Source organism: Nelumbo lutea, chromosome 2, assembly GCF_056320005.1.
Source record: "Nelumbo lutea isolate HS-2025 chromosome 2, American lotus-T2T, whole genome shotgun sequence".
Taxonomy (NCBI): domain Eukaryota; kingdom Viridiplantae; phylum Streptophyta; class Magnoliopsida; order Proteales; family Nelumbonaceae; genus Nelumbo; species Nelumbo lutea.
Genome location: NC_142685.1, coordinates 17722390 through 17742910, shown reverse-complemented (window position 1 = coordinate 17742910; position 20521 = coordinate 17722390). Strand labels below are relative to the sequence as shown.

General features: G+C 38.5%; 1 protein-coding gene across 1 annotated transcript; it reads left to right on the top strand.

Annotated features, from left to right (window-relative positions):
• Nucleotides 1-3399: 3399 nt before the first annotated feature.
• On the top strand, nt 3400-19369 carry LOC148868917 (sulfoquinovosyl transferase SQD2-like). Its single transcript, XM_088968942.1, has 11 exons — nt 3400-4006; nt 12710-12776; nt 13610-13680; nt 14437-14554; nt 14667-14740; nt 15660-15715; nt 15810-15893; nt 16474-16561; nt 16652-16729; nt 18335-18391; nt 18694-19369. The coding sequence occupies exons 1-11, from the start codon at nt 3666-3668 to the stop codon at nt 19187-19189; spliced, it is 1530 nt and encodes a 509-aa protein (XP_088825068.1). The 5' UTR covers nt 3400-3665; the 3' UTR covers nt 19190-19369.
• Nucleotides 19370-20521: the final 1152 nt, after the last annotated feature.

Below are 20521 nucleotides of genomic sequence, written 5' to 3'. Positions count from 1 at the left end.
GTATTATAAATATTTACATCATTCTTGATTTAGCTCATCCTCTTGTTTTATGGAGCTAGAAGTTATAAAGTGGGATCCAATCATAAAATGGCACATACGTCAATACAATGGGATTAATTGTTGGATTACAATTCAATTTTTCATAGCATATTGTAATATTTTAGTTTTCACATACAATTATTTGCCTAAAATAAATTTAGATGCTTTATCAAATTATTAATGGAGTAACTTCAAGATACTATGGGCGTGATTTAAGGTAAGAATAGGCATATTGGCATATTGATTTTATGAAAAAGTACAATGCACCCTATTCTAGAATTCCAAACTTACCTATAATAATTCAAAATATCAATAACATCCCTACCCCAAACACTAATATTTGCCCCTGTATTAGCATTTGATGGTGGACTGAATAGTGATTTACACACCTGGTATCAATACTTTTGAACTTTACCTTGGATCAAGTGTATGTTTGAGTAAACGTTTATTTATAGTGCCATATTTTACTCATTTTGAAGCTTATTAAAACAGATAGGCATTTGTTGGTATTTTGATATGGTGCCTAATGGTGTGTAGATGTCATAAATGTCCTCATTAATTGTTTTTTCGATTTTAGTACAAAACATTTACGGAATAACGGAACCAAATAAGAGGTGTTTGACATTTTGATTTTGATTCCGTCACAATTGACACACCTGACAAATTTTCTTTCTATTTCCGGAACACTGGTACACCGGTTCGTTTTTTCCGCTGGTGATTTCATGTGAAGAACTCCAGATTTATTTCTTGGGACAAACAATTTACAAAAGCAAATTCAGGTGCCGACAGCGTGGCAGTAATCGTTACATATATCCTAGCCTCCAGTTTTGGGCTATACGTAGACGTATTTGGATGTACCACTGCACGCCAGTTTCGCTTTGGACCGCAATATGAACACGAATTCTGAAGGCTTTGTGTCACATCAGACTTCTGGGGATTGTTCTTGAGAATTGAGATGGGCTTTAATTTCCTATTTGCCTTTTATGGTCCGTCGCATATGAAAAGCTTTCGTTTGCCGCTTCACTCGCATCGTCGTAAAAGCCAAATTGAGAGGAGACCAGGAGAGTGATAACTTTACGGCCCGTTTGGGCGGTTTTCAAGCAGCAGCTTTTGAGTTTTGACTTTTGTATGGCAGGTGGTCTTATAGGAAAAGTTTAGAAAGAAAAAATCCCAAAAGCCAAATGCACTTTAATTCAACTAATTACCTATAGTATTTGGGAATTGGGAGGGCTTCATTGCTTCAAGGTTTATTGAGCTGTGTTAACTCTGAGTCGTTTCAGAGAAGTTATTAAACATAGAAAAATAGATTTCTCAGTTCGTTTAAACTTATTTCCACTTTTCAGGTAATGGGCAGTAGTAGTAAGAAATCAACTTCACTAATTTTCTTCGTCAAACGGGCTCTTAGAGCAGTGTGTTGGCCATATGAGATAGGCTTGTGATTTTCATAGCATTTATGATTTGTCTATTCAAGTATTAAGGAAGAGGAGGTACAAAACGCTGCTTCTCATCTTCTTTTCAATGTTAAGACCCTTGGAAAATAAAAGATGAGCTCATCATTCGTATCTTCGCATTGGATAAGCCCATTAACGAGTCAAGATAGGCAGATAGCCACGTGTATAATTTAAACTTTAGGGTCCTTAAGATCCAAAATTTTTAGAAAGCTTAAAGCCCACATGCCAAGATCCACAGTATACCCGAACATATGGATACCCGAACACTTTTTTTTTTTTTTGGGGGGGGGGGGTCACATGGAAAATTCATTGGCTATCTAGTGAAGTTTTACCAATATTAATCTGATTATGCTCCTATGTAGAGAGAGACAGTTTTCTAATTGGGTCAAGTAGAGAGCTCCCCTAATTCCTGCTCAATGTGCCATATTTCTGCCATAGGGAGGGATGATGTGGTTAAGCTGAACAATTCACCGAATGGGGTCACTTGTTTATTCTTTCAGTTTACATCAGCCCCATACCTTATATTTACTAGTAGTTTTCCGTAAGTAATATTAGCTTTTTAAATTATAATGTCTTCAAATTAAATTTTTACAAAAAAGAAGGCTTTATTTTATTCTCACCACATGTCAATTGACAAGGGTTTGGGTCATTGGCCTATCAATGGAATGTGGGGTCTCGAATCAGTTTTTCCAATGCTACATTATCTCAGTATTCAGCCTTAATCAGTATAAAATTGCGTAGATTAGTTTTACCTACGTTGTCGGTCCAAAATCAACCTGAAAATAGAGATCCAAAATTCTTGGCTCAGGAGTCAGGCCCAGTCCAAAGACCAAAAATCCACAGACGAAGTCGTGTAAAATCTTGGGTTGGGCCGACCTGGGATTTAAAATGAGAGGTGTGGAGTCACAATCTCATAACTGTTGGCATTTCTCATGTACATATTTGGGAATATGGGATTGGATTTGGAAGGTTTCACTGAGTTCATCTGCGCCCTATGACATCCCACAGTACATTCCGGTCATGTATTGGGAATATTTCTTAATGATAATATCAAATTTGATGATTTCATCATCAGGGAGATGTTCCCAATACACGGCGAAGATGTGCTGTGGGACATCGTGAAGGGCAGATCTGAACTCGGTTCCACCCCACCTATTGTGTATTTCCTACATCAACTTCCAAGATTATATTTACAGATAAGGGGGGGGGGGGATTGATCATTGATCTTCTTCTTGTTTTACTGTTCCGACCGATTTGATTAAACAGTGTGTGTCTCCTGAATTCCTCTATTCATGAATCATGAAACATGTGCTAAAAGATGGCCGGCCCATGGTGACCGCTCGTGTCAACTTCTTGACTAATCCGAATTCTATCTCATATTGGGTTCAGAAGATGAGTACCTCTTCAACCCGGAATGGGTTGGGTTCTCGTTCGGCCCATTTGCACACTAAAAATGTTATTTTACTTGGGCATTGTTTGGAATTTTTTTTCGCTGGGTAACGGAAAAAAACTGGAAAGATTAGAAGGTACATGCTCAAAAAGGCTTGAAAAGATGGAAGCGGACGAATTTCAAAAAACTTCTAATAATCTTAATCTTGATATACAAATATTTTGAAAACTTTTAAAAGGTCTAAGACACTATTATAAAATAAATAAATAAATAAAGTATCAACAGTATCAGTTCATGCCCCAGAGCAGCCAAAGTTTTTCTCAAATGTTGGGATTCCATTTGTATCAAAAAAATTGCCACGTGGCAATGTGATGTCTCATTCTGGATGTTTTTTAGTAGGGAGTAAAACCCAAGGGCAATTCCAAATTCAATTTAACTCAACTCTTAGTAGAAATGTCTCTTACAATAGTAGACAGGCAACACGTTCCCAATATAAGAGTTTCTAACCCATGGAAATTGGAATTCAGATTTAGAACAGCTACAAGCCTACGATATGGCATATGCTTGATTACTTTTTCTTGTTTTATATGACGATGGCATATACATGATTCGGTATCCATTTTTTCCTTCTACAGTTCTACTCCATTGAAAATATCCACTTCTGATCTGAGTTCAAAGTCTCCCCCCAAAGCGAAAAGCTTTAAATAAAATTTTCGAGCTGCTCCTCGTATTTCACCAACGATAGTATTCCAAACGAACTCCATAAGGAGAACAACCATAACGTCATGGCTCTCTTTATAAATCCAACTTTAGCACTTCCTCTTTCTCTCAATTCGACGTCGTCGTCTTCTTTTCCCGTTTTTCCTTCTGCTCTCGAAGTCTCTGTTTTTCCTTCTTTAGGCAGAAGACCCATATGTCTCTCGTGCAAACAAGTGCATTTCCCGCAACTCGTTCAAGCAAAGAGAAGCGAAAGGAGACCAAGTGTTGCTGCTTTTTCAGACAATAATATGGCCATTACAGAAGTGAATGAAGAAAAGGAAGAGCAGGGACCTCCTGTTTCGGAGGAAACGGAAGGCATTTCCAAGCCCCGGCGTATTGCTCTGTTCGTCGAGCCTTCTCCTTTTGCGTGAGTGCCTAATTTGGTTTTCTAGGAAAAAACCCCGTTTTGTTTATTTTTCTCAATTTTGGTCACGTTATGTGTTTTTGAACTATATGTTGTGCTTTGTGTAGCTCTGATCATAATGGATTTGTAGCTGTATCTATTACTTCGGTAGGCTTACTGAATTGTATTTCGTGCGGATTTTCGATTTTAGTATGCTGGGTTTTGTAAATTATCTGTACTTTATTAACTTCAACTATGCTCTAAAATCATGAATTACTTCAAGTAGTGTAAACTCTCTGGTATGAAGAGATTTTATTGTAATGCATGTAGGTTGATTGTTATTGTGGTTGGCTTGTAGCCCCAGCTGTTTAGTTGGCTTTAGAACTTAGCTCCACTTTGACGAGTCTAGCTGATTAACTTATCAATATTGAGTTTCCGTATTAGCTGTTATTTATGTGGATTTTCTGATAAGAGATCAGAGTTCTATTGCAACCTTTGAAGTTTAATTTGTTCCCTAATTTTTTACCTAACGATCTTCTGCATTAGCGTTAGCCTATTTTATTCATAAATCTGTAGTTTTACGTGAGGCTTCATAGTTCTCACCATCGTTTTCTGTTTCTTTCTAATTCAGTTCCAAAGTGAAATTCCTCTCATTACCTGAGAGTCTTGGCAGTTACTTGCCTTCTGTTATAGCAGGCATTCTAACCTGGATTAAATTTTGTTTTCTAATCTGTTAAGAATTCAACTGAGGTTATAGTTCTGGTTTGTGTGTAATTATAGTTAGTAAGTTCTCACATATCCTGCGTTCTATAAAATTGAAACTTGTACTTTAAGCATGCAGTCACCGCCCGACGCCCACCATATGTTTGTTGAAATTTTAAATAAAGTTTTGAATACTTGACGTGACTCCTCCTTCATCTTCCTTAGTTGTTGTTGGCTTGAAGTCTGTTGTCTATAACTTCCAAAGTAGTCATTACTAAATATTTACTTTTTCTTTCTACACTAAGTATTAGGATAATATGATTTTAATGCCAATAACAAGCCCAAATTTTCTAGTATATCCCATTTCTCAATTCATGCAGTCTTAGTGTTAGATGTTGGAAATGTGGTCATGATTAATTCAACACTAGCAGAATAGCATGCAGAAGTTGACAGCCCAGCAAATAGATAAAGCATATCCATTTCTTTGTTAGTGAGATACTAAGATGACCATGCTTTACAAGTCATCCAGCTTTCCTTACAGTCATGTTAAGTTGCAATTGGTATTTTAAATTTATTGTATTCACATTTGTGGCCTTGTGTACAAACATGACACTTCAATGTCAATGCCTATGCACACCTGACATCTGTCACTCAGTTTTTTCCTTAATATCCAGCCACTATAAATGCAATGTCATTAGTTCAGACAAACCAATCAGTAAAGTTTATTTTGGATGGAAATAGCTTAAAATGAAGTTGACCAGGCAGTTTGATTTTCTTAAATTTATTGTTTTCACATTTGTGGCCTTATGTACAAACATGACAGTTCAATGTCAATGCTTATGCACATCTGTCACTCAGTTTTTCCTTAACATCCAACCACTATAAATGTAATGTCATTAATTCAGACAAACCAATCAGTAAAGTTTATTTTGTGTGGAATATAGCTTAAAATGAAGTTGATCAGGCAGTTTGATTTTCTTAACCATTAATATTATTCTCTCATTGAGTGACCAGATTATTAGCCATCCAACTTTCAAGAATTAACAGTATTAGTCTTTCTAGCACTCATATTTAGCCATTTTCTATATATCCTCCCTCTTTACAACTGTAGAAACCATTGCCATGTGTCCAAGTCTTTTTTTTTTTCCCTAGGTCATTTTGTTTGACACTGCTCGATTCAAGTTATTCATCATTGATCACACACAAACTATGCCCACCTCCATCCACTGTTTCAAAGTAAAAGTAGACGTTCAGGACTGTTATCAGTCTTGAACCCTAATGGATTTCAGGTTCGAAAATAGAAGAAAAAGTATAGAGAAGAGAGAACAGTAGAACACAAGAGTTGAAAGGAGGAACAGAAGCTTAATGTTCTGCCGCTGCCACTTTATTTAGTATTTATAGGTTATGCTCATTACATGGAAAGGACAGATCTGCCCTTAGAATTTACACAACAAATAGAACAAAATAAGAATGAAATAAATAACAACTGAAATAACTAACTGACCACCATCTAACCCTAGAAAGACTAGAACAGCTTCTACCCTACGAACACAGTGGGACTGTGGCCGTGGGGCCCACATCAGTGTTCTCTACACTCCCCCTCAAGTTGGGAATAAATGTTTATCATTCTCAGCTTGGATAGATCTGCCTCTAGCTTCTTCCTTGGTACAACTTTGGTGAGGATATCTGCTAGCTGCATGTTGGAGGTGATGTACGGGAGATATACTTCTTGTGATGAGACCCTCTCTCGTACAAAATGTCGATCAACTTCAATATGTTTAGTTCTGTCATGCTGCACCGGATTGTGTGCTATATTAATAGCCGCTTGATTATCACAATACAACATCAGGGGCTTCTCATACTCAATACCCAACTCCTCAAGTAGTGATCTCAGCCATAGAATTTCAGCCACTCCGTTAGCCATTGACCTGTATTCAGCTTCAACACTATATCGGGAGACAACACTTTGTTTTTTACTCCTCCAAGAGACAAGGTTACATCTCACAAGGGCACAATATCCAGAGGTAGACCTTCTGTCATCAACACTCCCAGCCCAATCGGCGTATAGACCTCCGCCTTCATGTGGTCATTGTTCTTGAACAGTATACCTCTACTCGGGCATCTCTTCAAGTATGCTAATATTCTTTTTGCTGCAAGAAGGTGCGTGGTTTTAGGAGAATGCATGTACTGACTAACGACACTAACTGCATAACTGATATCTGGCCGAGTGAGGCAGAGATATAGGAGCTTTCCCACTAATCGCTGGAACATAACTTTGTCTTCAAGAGGCTCCCCACTCTCTGCACTAATCCTGTGGTTCTGTTCAGTGGGTGTATCTGTAGGCTTGACACCTAACTTTCCAGTTTCCGCCAACAAATCTAGAACATATTTCCTCTGAGAGACAAATATCTCCTGTTTAGATCTAGCAACCTTAATACCCAAAAAATACCGTAGTGCACCAAGATCTTTCACCTCAAACTCTTGATGAAGGAGCTGTTTGAGGGACTCAATCTCATGGCTGTCATTTCCTGTCACCACAATATCATCAAAATATACTGCAAGTAGTGTTAGAGAGGACTCCACCCTCTTGATGAACAGTGTATGATCTAAATGGGCCTGTACATAACCGAACTTCCCAAGGGTCAGTCTGAATCTATCGAACCAAGCTCTAGGTGATTGCTTCAAACCATACAATGCCTTATTGAGCCGGCAGACCTTCTTACCTGTCTCTATATCATAGAATCCAGGAGGTAACTGCATGTAAACCTCTTCCTGTAGGTCTCCATTCAGAAAAGCATTTTTAACGTCCATTTGGTACAAATGCCAAGTGTGGTTTGCTGCAAGAGATAATAGAACTCGAATGATGGTCATCTTGGCTACCGGGGCAAATGTCTCCAAGTAATCTATACCATAAGTCTAGGTGAACCCTTTTGCAACTAGCCGAGCTTTGTACCTCTCAATGGAGCCATCCGCATTGTGCTTCACGGTAAATACCCATCTGCATCCAACTGGTTTCTTTCCTTTGGGCAGATCAACTAGCTCCCAGGTATTATTTTTCAACAGGGCATCCATTTCAACTTGCATTGCACCTCTCCACTCCGGGACTGATAGGGCTTCTTGCACTGTTCTTGGAATAGGGACATTAGCAACGGAAGTAAGATAGGACCTGTAGGAGGGAGATAGGCGATCATAGGATAAAAGCTGGGAAATGCAATGGGCTGTAGATGTGGTGCAATGCCATTTTCCTTTACGGATGGCAATGGGAAGGTCAACATCGTCTATAGGGGGTGAAGTGGCAACAATGGAAGGAGTCTCTATGGGCCCTAGGACTGTAATACTTGGACTTGGAGCCGTAGAAGAGGTTGGAGCTGGCCTGGACTGCTGATGACCGGGATCAACCTGCCTGCATCGCCTGTGATAGACTCTCAACTCCTGATCCCTCTGACCACCCTCACTACTGCAACCCTCATCACCCAATGGAATAGGTAAAGGAACAACCCCAAAATATTAACCCTGCCCTCACTACTCTCCCCCTGAAGAAAAGAACCCAAATCCCCACTCTCACTGCTCTCCCTTTGAGGAGAAACCCGAGAATAGTAGTGTGTCTCCTCAATGAAAGTGACATCCATGGAGACAAACTTCTTCCTTGAGACAGGATCATAGCAGCAATAACCCTTTTGAATTTGTGCATAACCAAGAAAGATGCATTTGGAAGCCTTGGGTTCGAACTTGGAGTGATGGGGTCCGAGAAGCTGAACAAAACAGGTACAACCAAATGTTTTAAGGGGAACAATAAACAACTCCTCATTTGAGTATAGAAGGGAAAAAGGGGGTTTCATATCAAGAACCCAGGAAGGAACCTGACTAATAAGATATACCGCCGTGAGGATAGCATCACCCCAGAAGCGAATAGGGACATTGGAGGTAAACATAATTCTTCTAGCCACCTCCAAAATGTGTCTGTTCTTCCTTTCTGCAATCCCATTCTGCTGAGGTGTATGAGGGCAAGTGCTCTAGTGGATAACCCCATGATTAAGAAGGTAAGATGCCAATGGCTTAGCAAAGTATTCCTTTGCATTATCAGATTTAAGAACTTTGATCTTGGCATCAAACTGGGTTAGGATCATTTGGTGGAAGTTTTGGATCAGGGCGAGAACCTCATCTCGTGAACGCATAAGATAAACCCAAGAAAATCGAGTATGGTCATCAACAAATAACAAAAAATATCTGTACCCACCCATAGAAGGGATGTGATATGGCCCCCAAACATCAGTATGCACAATATCAAAAGAACTATTACTCCTTTTATTACTCAATGAATAAGAGTTTCTACAATGTTTAGCAAACTCACAACTTTCACATTTCAACTGGGACAACTCAATAGACTCAAACAAAGTAGGGAACAAACTTTTTAAGGACCGAAAAGACAAATGACCCAATTGGTTATGCCAAAGCATAACCGGACTCACAATCTGAGAAACAAGTGACTTCTTATCCACTGACTCTTCCCGACGAGAACTCTCCCCGAGCAGATAGATCCCATTCGTTTCACGGCCAGTCCCAATCACCTTCTTCATCTCTAGGTCCTAAAAAACACATCGGTTAGGGAAGAAAGTTATTGAGTAGTTCATATGTTTGGTAATACTACTAACTGAAAGAAGGTTAGTATCAAGTTTAGGAACATGCAAGACAGAAGACAATGAGAGAGTATTCGACAGTTTGATGTCACCCTTGCCATAAATGGGGACAGGAGAGCCATCAGCAATAGATACTTTATCCCTACCAAAAGATAAATGATAAGTGGTAAACAATGAAGGCAAGCTAGTCATATGGTCGGATGCACCTGAATCTATTACCCAATAGGGTTCAGTAGTACCTGGAGCTGAGGCATGGTAGGCTGAGGCTCGAGTACCTGAATGTGCGAAAGCAGATGTGGCAGGGGTTGATGGTGACTGCGGTGACTGAGTTGAGTTGCCAACTTCCTTTTCCAACTATATTAGAGCAGCCTGAATTGCATCTAAGGTCTCTAAGGGTGTGCCTCTTGTGCCAGACGAGGATGCTGAACCAGTAGTCACGACCACATGAGCATTACCCTTCTTGCTTCTCAACTTTGCTGGGACCAAATGAGGATGCAACTTCCAACATGTTTCTTTTGTGTGTTTAGGTTTCTTACAATGCTCACATACCACATCCCTTTTATCTTCCTTCTTCCTGTCCCTCTCTGAACCACCCCCTGATTTGGGTTTAACAGCTACAAGGGCCGGTGTAAGAGGCTGAGGTTGCATCATGACTTTCCTTCTGGTCTCTTCACCATGCACCAAGGAGTATGCCTGAGAGAGGGTCACACTATCTCTGGTCAAAATCTGTTGTCACACAATATCATACTCTGAATTCAGGCCTGCCAGAAACTCAAACACCCTGTTTGTCTTGATGTGCTTTCTATGGGTCTGTGCATCTTTGGGACTCTCCCACTCAAGAGTCTCTAAGTGATCAATCTCATGCCAAAGGGACTTCAAGGTAGAGAAGTAGACCGAAACCGGTTTCTCTCCTTGTTTAAGGGTATTCACTTCACATTTCAATTCATATGCTCTGGCAACATTAAGGGGTTGGGAGTAAGTTTCTTTCATAACATCTCATATCTCCTTGGCTGTCTTTGCCCACAAGTAATTTTGGTTGATATGAGGCTGTATAGAATTACACAGCCATGTCATAACCAAGTAGTTTTCTTGGACCCACTTGGTATACATGGGGTCTCCCTTGGAGGGTTCTTTCACATCTCCCAAGAGATACCCTACTTTATCCCTTCCCCCAATAGCCATCATGGCTGATTGGGCCCATTCCAAATAGTTTGATCCATCAAATCTTACGGTTGTAATCTGAAAACCTGTCTCAGAAACACCACCATAACTGCTGTTCCCAAAACTGCCTTCTGCCTGATTCTTAAACTCCATTTCGGTCAAGAACCAGTAGTCTCAAAATTAGGGTTACTACAGTCAAAAACAACACTTGGACTATCAACCACAATCACAAAATCAGTATAGAACCAATTAGCAAACACAACAGCAACAGTCCGTACAGTTTTCACCCCTTAGAAGAGTTCGAAGCCCCCCCCAAAAAATCTGAAAACAGCTTGGAGAATAATCTGATATGCTGAAGCAGAATTAGGGTTTTAATCAGTCCTTAAAAGCAAATTCTCAGCCGCACATTCCAGACAGTACCGTACGGATAAGACTTGTAGTAGGGTTAATATGAAACCCTAAAACTAATCAATGTTGAGGAGAGAACTTAAGAAAAGTTTCACAAGTAGATCACAAGGTCAGCCCAGTATTAGGGTTTGCCGCAGGGTTAAGACAAACCCTAGAGAATAGAAGAAAGAAAACCCTAGAGTGGTTCGGCCGCCCTTTCTAGATAGGTCCAACCTATCTTCTCTGATAATACTCTCAGAAAATAAAAAAACTTACAAGAGAATGCTGTTCGCTGCCTTCCAAGGTTACCCGAACCCTAGCCTTCTCTGATTCTTCCTGATCACCAACACTCTGCAACCGTGGCAAATCTTCAAACAGCTGCTAAACCCTCTGGTGATCTCCAAGAATCAGTCAACGAACTCTACTTTCTCAGCTTCCAGCCTTAGATGGTTCTCATGTGGTTGGCTGGACTAGACTCACATGAGAAACCCTAGCTCTGATACCAAGTAGACGTTCAGGACTGCTATCAGTCTTGAACCCTAATGGATTTCAGGTTCGGAAATAGAAGAAAAAGTATAGAGAAGAGAGGAGAAAGAGAGAAGAGAGAGCAGTAGAACAAGAGTTGAAAGGAGGAACAGAAGCTTAATGTTTTGCCGCCGCCACTTTATTTAGTATTTATAGGTTATGCTCATTACATGGAAAGGACAGATCTGCCCTTAGTATTTACATAACAAATAGAACAAAATAAGACTGAAATAACTAACTGACCACCAGCTAACCCTAGAAAGGCTAGAACACCTTCTACCCTACGAACACAGTGGGACTGTAGCTGTGGGGCCTACATCAGTGTTCTCTACAGTAAACAAGATGAGTGTTCCAGATGAAACTGAAAAAGCAAAGGAACAGGAATGTAGCTTTTGGGATTGCACACATCAGTGACATGTGCTGCTTGAATTGCAAGTGATTTTGTGGGATTGTGGCTGTAATGGGCAATGCACCCGCTGTTTAAAGGCAGACATCCAAGTGTCTTTTTTGAGTTTGAGTTTTTATTTGTAAGGAGTGGATAGTTGTTTTTTTTTTTGTTTTGTGGGATTGTGGCTGTAATGGGCTGATTGGGTTAATTTGTATATCCTCTGTTCATTTCTCTTTGTACAGGGGTTTATCTATAGCTGATTGTTTTCCTTAATGAAATACCTTACAGTTTTCAAAAAAAAAAGTGATTTTTGCTACTAGGGGCTGGTAAATCCTAAACTTTTAAGTGAAATTTCCATACATTTTTGACTCTTACTAAAAGGGGATTTTACCTATGAATGAGGGAGTATACAGACACAAAAAACAATGCTTTGGTTATTTAACATTTCATGGTTTTATGTTGTAGGTATACACTTAAACAGTTATATACTTGGATCCTTGTTTCTTTTTTTTTTTTTTTCCTTGCAAAAATTATGTCCAGAACATGTGTATACATACAGATAGAGGCAACACATATTGTTGGCTTGGAGACCATTCACAAAGTTGCTTAGGAAAAGGGGATTTTACCTGTGAAAGAGGGAGTAAACAGACAGAGAAACACTGTTTTGGTTATTTCACATTTCATGGTTTTATGTTTTTTGGTGACACTTAAACAGATAGTATACTTGGGTCCTAGTTTCTTTTTTTTTTACTTGCAATAATTATCTCCAAAAATATGTATATATACAAAGAGGCAACACACTGGCTTGGAGACCATTAACCAAGTTGCTTGGAAAAAGTAAAGATGCAACATTTGACCCTTTACCATTTGTTCAACAAAGTAAGAATAATCTGATTGACAGGTGACTGGTATTTGTTGATTTTGCAGTTATGTGTCAGGATATAAAAACCGGTTCCAGAATTTCATCAAGCATCTGCGTGAAATGGGGGATGAGGTGTGGCATATTCTATTGTTCAGTGACAGTGTTGCTTTATGGATTGCATGATGAGATCATGGGATAATTTTCCACTCCTTTTTTTATCAGTAACTCAGAAAATGAATTAATTAAAATTAAGAAAGCAGAACAACAAGAAGTTGTGAAGGATACAAGTAGACACCAGGTGTCTACCCCCCCCAAGTATTACAACTGAGCCCAAAACATAGTCTGTCTTTGCACCTCTTGCTTAGCTAGACTATCTGCCAAACTGTTGGCAGATCTTCTAACCCAATTAACTAGAATAAACATTTCCCTGGAGAGCCATTTGAACCTCCTGAGAACATTCCTTAGGTGCCAAGATACCCCTTCCCCCTTCTTTAGCCAGTCCACAACTATTTTGGAGTCACTTCAATAATTAATCTATCAAAACCCAATTCTTTAGCTTTCTCAATTCCAAAGACAGCCACCAAGAATTCTTCTGTTGCCACATCACCTTGCTCAATTGGACCTGAGAAGAAAGCACACATATTTCCTTCCTCATCCCTGATTACCCCTCCAATTCCAGATGGTCTTGGATTGCCCACGCAACTCCCGACTAGACTGAGTGGTCTTGATTTGATCAGAGTTCTGGTTCCAAGTCTAAAACATCTATATTTATTAGGAATTTCCTAAGTCGATCATCACCTGGTACCATCCGTATTACAAAATCAGCAGATCCTTAATTGATCAATTTTGAATATCTAAGGACTAGTTCCCAAATTGATTTGAGTTTTTGCACAACAATTTATAATTATTTTTGAAATAGACTCGCATGATAAACTAAAAGCTGGAATTCTTGATATTTGATGTAGGTCATGGTTGTGACAACTCATGAAGGAGTGCCCCGGGAATTCTATGGAGCAAAACTAATTGGGTCAAGGAGGTTAACTCATATGCCTGCATCCAATTGCTTGTCATTATATACTGACATCATCTCTCTGTCTTGTTTTCTTGATGTTTGCTGCTTAAAATAATCTCCTATAATCTTAATTTAACCATTCTATTACCATTTCCAAATTTTAGATTGTTAACTGGTCAATATGGAATAATGCTTATAATTGACCAGTACTGAAGAGACTCAATTAATCTGCTTGATTCAGTTAAAGAGGTTGAGTTAAAGGTTTAGTTATCTATCTTAAATCCTCTACCAGAAAATTTACTTGTCAGAATTCATAGGCACAAAGTACAGTTGGGGTAGGTGCCAGCTCGGAATTGATGCCAATTCACGGGCGGGCATTGGTCCATAGGGTGGGGGTAATTGACCTTTTCAAATGTTGTAGATCTGCAGTGGAAATCAGAATTCTGCAATGGGCCTGTCCGTACTTCTCCATAGAATTTTATCTATTTTTTTTTCTTTTCCCTGAGAAGAGAAAATAGTGCTAATATTTTAATGATGCTGGACCATCTTTAAAGTCAACTTTGATTTTTTTTTTTTGCTGAGAAATTAAACTTTGATTTTTCAACTCCACCTTGTTCTTTTTTCACTCTTGAATCCTTGTAAAATTGTGACTTAAGAATCTGTCATACTTGATCTTCTGTATTTGTCATCCATGCTATTTTTTATTTAGTAGCCTTATTATATTTCATCTGTATGGTTTATTTCTTCTTTTCTTTCTAATGCTTGTTTTTCTTTTAGCAGCTTCCCCTGCCCCTGGTATCAAAAAGTGCCTCTTTCACTGGCACTCAGCCCTAGAATAATCTTAGAGGTTGCCAGGTTCAAGCCTGACATAATACATGCTTCTTCACCTGGAATTATGGTAATTTTCTCTCATGTAATAATCTATCTTTTCAATTATTGAAGTGCCAAAAAAAAGCAAACGCTCAGTCCCCTTTCATGCATGCCTGACATAATATCCAACTCTATTCTAGGTATTTGGTGCTCTCATTATAGCAAAGCTACTGTGTGTGCCTATTGTGATGTCATACCACACTCATGTTCCAGTGTAAGTGATCCTTCTGATGCTATTCTAATTGTGCACATGATAGTTTTCCAGGTAGTGTAATCATAGATGAAGGGACTGGATCACTGGAAGCTCTTATCCCTGTCTTTCTTGTGTGCATGTCATTCATGTCAAGGCCTAACGTGGCTGATAGCCTGATACCCATTATTTGATGGGTTGGATAATGGTTTACTTGGCAATGAATCATTTCAATCAGATGTTTCTAATCATGCAATTTTTCACATTCAGAGAAAAATAAAAGAAAATCTTTGGCATGGAAGAAAAGATACTCTTGTTAGAATCATCATCTTGTGAGTTGTGAAGTGATTGTGGTTATAGCTGCACAACTCACTTTCTTGTCTTCTGACCAGGGATGTCAGTGGGTCAGTTAAGTGGTAAACCCACATTGACCTGACTCTAATGGGTTGGTGTTGGGTCAGCCTTGGTTGGGTTTCTAGTCAGGTTCAGTTTGTGTATGACCCATGTCAAACCTGACCTGTTGACATTAAAACATTGCAATATTTGTAAATATAGAATTAATTGAGTATAGATGTACTATTCATGGGATGGGTTGGCTTGGGTTCGGATTTCCATTTCATTTAGGTGGGTGGATCAGGTTTTGGTTGAGCCAAACCTGTACGAAATCTGATCTGTTGACATCCCTATTTCTGACCTAGGGAATTTCCTAGATTAGTTTATTGATTGGTTGGTCCCAACCAACTTGCATTAAGTAATGTGCATGCAGTTCTCTTAGAAAAGTTAACTATGCATTCACTGGCAGGGTTATGGGTTTGTTTTCCTTTCTGCCACATATGCTTCTTCTATAGAAAGATACTTTCTGTGTGCATGGGTAATGACAAATAGGAAAATGTGCCAACAGTTTTTCTGGTGCACAGTTTGATTATTGTAAATAATTTTGCAGATACATTCCAAGATACACCTTTAGTTGGTTGGTGAAACCAATGTGGATGATCATAAGTATGTGATACTGTCCTTGCTAAGTCCCCTGTTTCAAGATGGATGCTAGATATCAGATTGGTAGAGTGATAACCTTTAATCTTCTCTTTGTTAGAGTTTCTCCATAGGGCTGCTGATCTTACTCTAGTGCCATCAGTTGCCATTGGGAGGGATCTTCAAGCTTATCGGGTAACAGCAGGTGAAAATAAAGATGCCTTTGTAGCAGAATGCCAATCATTATCTATACCTTCGATTGTATGAAAAATTAATTAGGCATTTTCTTAATCAATTATTATGGCATTTATATAACAGCCAATGTGTAATAACGTATTTTACATGATTACTGCACACCTTACAATTTACATATGATAAAAAGACTCGGTAGGAGAATTAATATGCTCTGCTTTTAGTCTCATTATAGTATTATACTTCTCTGTTCGTCATGCAATAAATTATATATGGTCGTTTAGAATAGTCTTTCACTTGCTATACAATTTACAGTGTTTCATATGGGACCACTCTGTCATTTTACTTTGTAACCAGTGTTTGAATATAAGAATTAAGGTAAAAACATTAATTGATGTAGAAACATTTAAAGCAGAAAAGCATTTAACTATTCTTCATTTTTCCTTTACTTTTTTTTTTTCAAAGCATTGTCTATACACCAAATATGCCCATATATTTGCATAATTTCAAAATCCCTACGGAAGACCTTATGTTCAATGCAATTTGCTGGTTTCCTTTGGATGCTTATACTGTCATACATTACTTCTTTTCAGCTAATAAGATACGCCTCTGGAATAAAGGTGTTGATTCTGAAAGCTTTCACCCCCGCTTCTGCAACCATGAAATGCGGTTAAGATTAAGGTACAATGCCTGCCTCAACCTTTCCTGCTTGTCTATTGTAGTACAGTAGGACTGTCTTCTAACCTTTGCTTCATTTTTCTGCCTAATCAGTAATGGTGAGCCTGACAAACCATTGATAGTCCATGTTGGGCGCTTAGGAGTTGAGAAGAGTTTGGATTTCCTAAAAAGGTACTTAATTTCATATGGAAATGCCAGCATCACCTTTTGAATATCGGCTATCATAAGTTATCTGGCATTCTTTATTAATTCTTGTTTGTTATTTTTAATTTATTTTTCATAAGTTATCATTTGAATGATTTAACTTTTACACCCATCTTGCAATTGATCCTGTTTCTATTTTCCATGGCCCAAAAGTTAAAGACAATAAATTTGAGTCTTTTCTGGCCCACCCAAGTTAATGGAAAAATATATTTGGTGCTGTTCAGGGCTAAATTGTGATTTTGCAGTATCTTTCATGATTAACTTTACTAAGCTAATAAAGTTATCTGACTTATTATGTTTACATAGCTAATGATCCTGGGGCCTCAGAAATTACTAGCTGGGATATTGTTTAGATTTCATGCAATATTCCTTCATCTTGATTCAACTGAGTTTACCTGAAAAATTCTCAATCAACTCGACAAATTTTCAACAATATGTTTAATAGGAAAACACAAAGTAAATGTAGAAGGGTCTATCATAGTGAGTTACTCAAACTCAGGTTCTAATTCCTCAGAACAAGCAACACTGTGGAGAGAGAGGCTTAGATTTGTTTTAGGTCAGGTTCAGTTGGTCAAATACAAGTTGCACCCTTAGTTGCATGGGAGGCATGTAGGTATGCTTTGTGATCCTCATTCTTAGAAAAACGAACTAAACCATGGAGGCAACAAAATGGGTTGTATGTATTTATATTGAGAAAATATAAAACGATTCAACCATTTTCCATAGAAAAAAAGCATGAAATTGAACTTTTGTTTGTGTTGAATGACATGTAGTAATCAATGTGTGCCAGAACCTAATACAAATCATGTATTGCAATTCTGATAAAAATTGCAAACTTGCAAGAAGACATTGGAATTATGTCATATCCTAATTGCTACATCATTTTCATTTCTATTTAGCATATTCTTAGGCTGTGTTTGGTTTGAAGGGAAACCTATACAAGGTTTGTACAGGTATCCGTACAAATTAGATATCAACTTAAATAAATTAACATTACTGGAAAAGTAAAAAAATGATATTGATATTAAACAGTATTAGAGTAAATTAAAAAAATAGATTTAATTATTCTGTTTTCTAACAAGAACACTTGCTATAAATTAATTTAAAAGGAGCATGTTCTTGACATAATACATCTTAAGGTTTGAGGCATGTGCCTTGCACTTCTGGGCATGAACCTTGAAAATTGAATGTTTGAAGTCTCTTTTTTGAGCCTCGCCTTGGGAAACCCCCAAGATACATCTTCAAGGGCTTTTCAGAAAACTAAGTATTGTGGCTTATAGCCATTTGTTTTTCTCTGGGAGTTTGTTGCTTCTTGTTTTTTACCTCTTTGCTACTATAGAAACCCAGCCTCTTGATTGCCAATTAACAGGGAAAAAATTCATTAAGATAGTTCTTTTATCTTGTAATTCATGAAGGTCTTGCTTGTATGCATTAGAGTTTTGTGCACCTTTCAAGACATGCATTTTCAAAATTCATCCCTGTAATCTCTCTAAGCAATTCATAGAGGTGGTGTTTATGTTCATTGATTGATTTCATTGCAATGTTTGACATTTGGAAACCATTATTGAACAGGATAATGGATAGGCTTCCAGATGTACGGATTGCTTTTATAGGAGATGGGCCATATAGGTAAGCTACCCTGTCTCTAGCATGTCACGCACTGCTTAAGTTCTTTGCAAATCTATTGGCAATCTCTGTTCTATGACCATCAAACGGAAGCTAGCCAAATCTTGTGTCATTAAAAACACCCCTTGAGTGATAAAATGTCTTCAGCTTTTCAACAAACCAGGCATTAATTCTTCACCAAGCTGTTTTTTTTCTCCAAGGGGATCACCCTGGATCAGAATGGAAGTTAAAAGAAGAGGAAGATCTCTTTTGGCTGGCCCTCTGTTCACAAAGTGTTCTTTTTTTATTTTTTCTGTCTAATACAGAGAGGAACTAGAAAAGATGTTCTCTGGAATGCCTGCGGTATTCACAGGAACGTTACAAGGTGAGGAACTCTCTCAGGCTTATGCTAGTGGGGATGTTTTTGTAATGCCTTCAGAATCGGAGACCCTTGGGCTGGTAGTGTTGGAAGCCATGGCATCAGGGATTCCAGTGGTTGCAGCTCGTGCTGGTGGAATCCCTGACATAATTCCCACGGATAAAGAGGGTAAGACAGGCTTCCTTTACAACGCTAGAGATATCGAGGACTGCTTAAGCAAGTTGGAACCCCTATTATCCAATCAAGAATTGAGAAAAACCATTGGAAAAGCTGCACGTGAGGAGATGGAGAAGTACGGCTGGCGAGCAGCCACACGCAAGATAAGGAATGAGCAATACAATGCTGCCATTTGGTTCTGGCGGAAGAAGAGAGCACAATTACTGCGACCTTTTCATTGGTTGATAAGACGAATTTTCCGGTCACCAGAAGTAAACCATGGGTGATGCAAATTATCTTGGATTCCAAAGGAAAGGGAAAGTATCATTATCTGTCAAGGACACAGAGGTCACAAGTTGTTTGTACGATTAATTTGTTGTTTGTATTCTAACAACAACAGATCATTTGTTGTATATTCTAGACATGAAAATCTGGCAATGCAATGAAATTGATTAATTTTTGAGGAAGTTAGTTTTGTTAATATTTGGAAAATGTTAGCTATTAGATGTCACGCACCGTTCCATAGTCCATGCGAGCTGCCTGTTTTTGTTTGCCAACAACATATACAAATTTCAGGAAAAAGGAAAATGATCCGGTTCCTCGTGGCCCGGGGCGGGGGTTTATGTTTGCAGTTGTACAAACTAATTTGCAGAAACACCATAATCTTATATGCGTTTAGGGCAAATTTTTTAAAGTACCCCTATATTTAGGAAATTGACTAATTCTACCCTTCTGATTACATATTGTTTTTAAATACCCTTAAGTTTTTTGATAATTGTCTAAAACCTCCATTGTCATTAACTTTCCGTCACATTCTGTTACATGTGACCACGTGATTGATATATTTTCTTAAAATTCCTAAAATACCTCTTTTGATAAACTGTCTAAGTCCACTACCGCAATTGGCTAACCGTTGGCTGTTCGCTTGGCACTTCAGGTTGCACCTCCAATTGTTGATGATGGGGTTTCCGGTGAGACAAGACGACTAGCCTTTTTCAATTTTCCCCAAACCCCTGGCAGTTGCCGCTTTGACACGAATACATTGACTCTCCTGCAAAAGAAGAGAAAAAGCAGCATAGAAACACTATTAAGATGGAGAACCCAGATGCGGATCTGTTTTGGGCTTACAGAACCCAATCCTCTCTTTTTTTATAAACTCAAAAGTTTGTCATTACCAAACATATATATTATGTTCTTGAGGTCAGCCAACATTGCTGGTATCTAGTGGTGGGTTGCCTACATCTGTGTTTGCATAATAAAATTGTTCCATGTTGGAAAGATTTGCCAACTGCCGAGTAGCTTCTGGTATTTCCAGGTCAGACCATTTGTCCATTGGAGAAACATATTCCTGGATCTCACACTGCAAAAAAAATTTAGGTGGCGAAGAGGAAGGAGGTGTTGGGGGATTGAAATCTGAATAATATGGGTATGGCAAGAGTGATCTTGAACTGATTCTCCTTTAACATAATATCATACTCCTTTCATTAATCCCAAGCGGATTTCGAATTCTCTAATTCTATTAGGCACGTTAAATAAATGACACTCAAAAACCAAAGACTATAGATTTTGAAATCAGTGGAGAATTTAAACAAGAAGATTTATTTTCATGGAGAATTTGG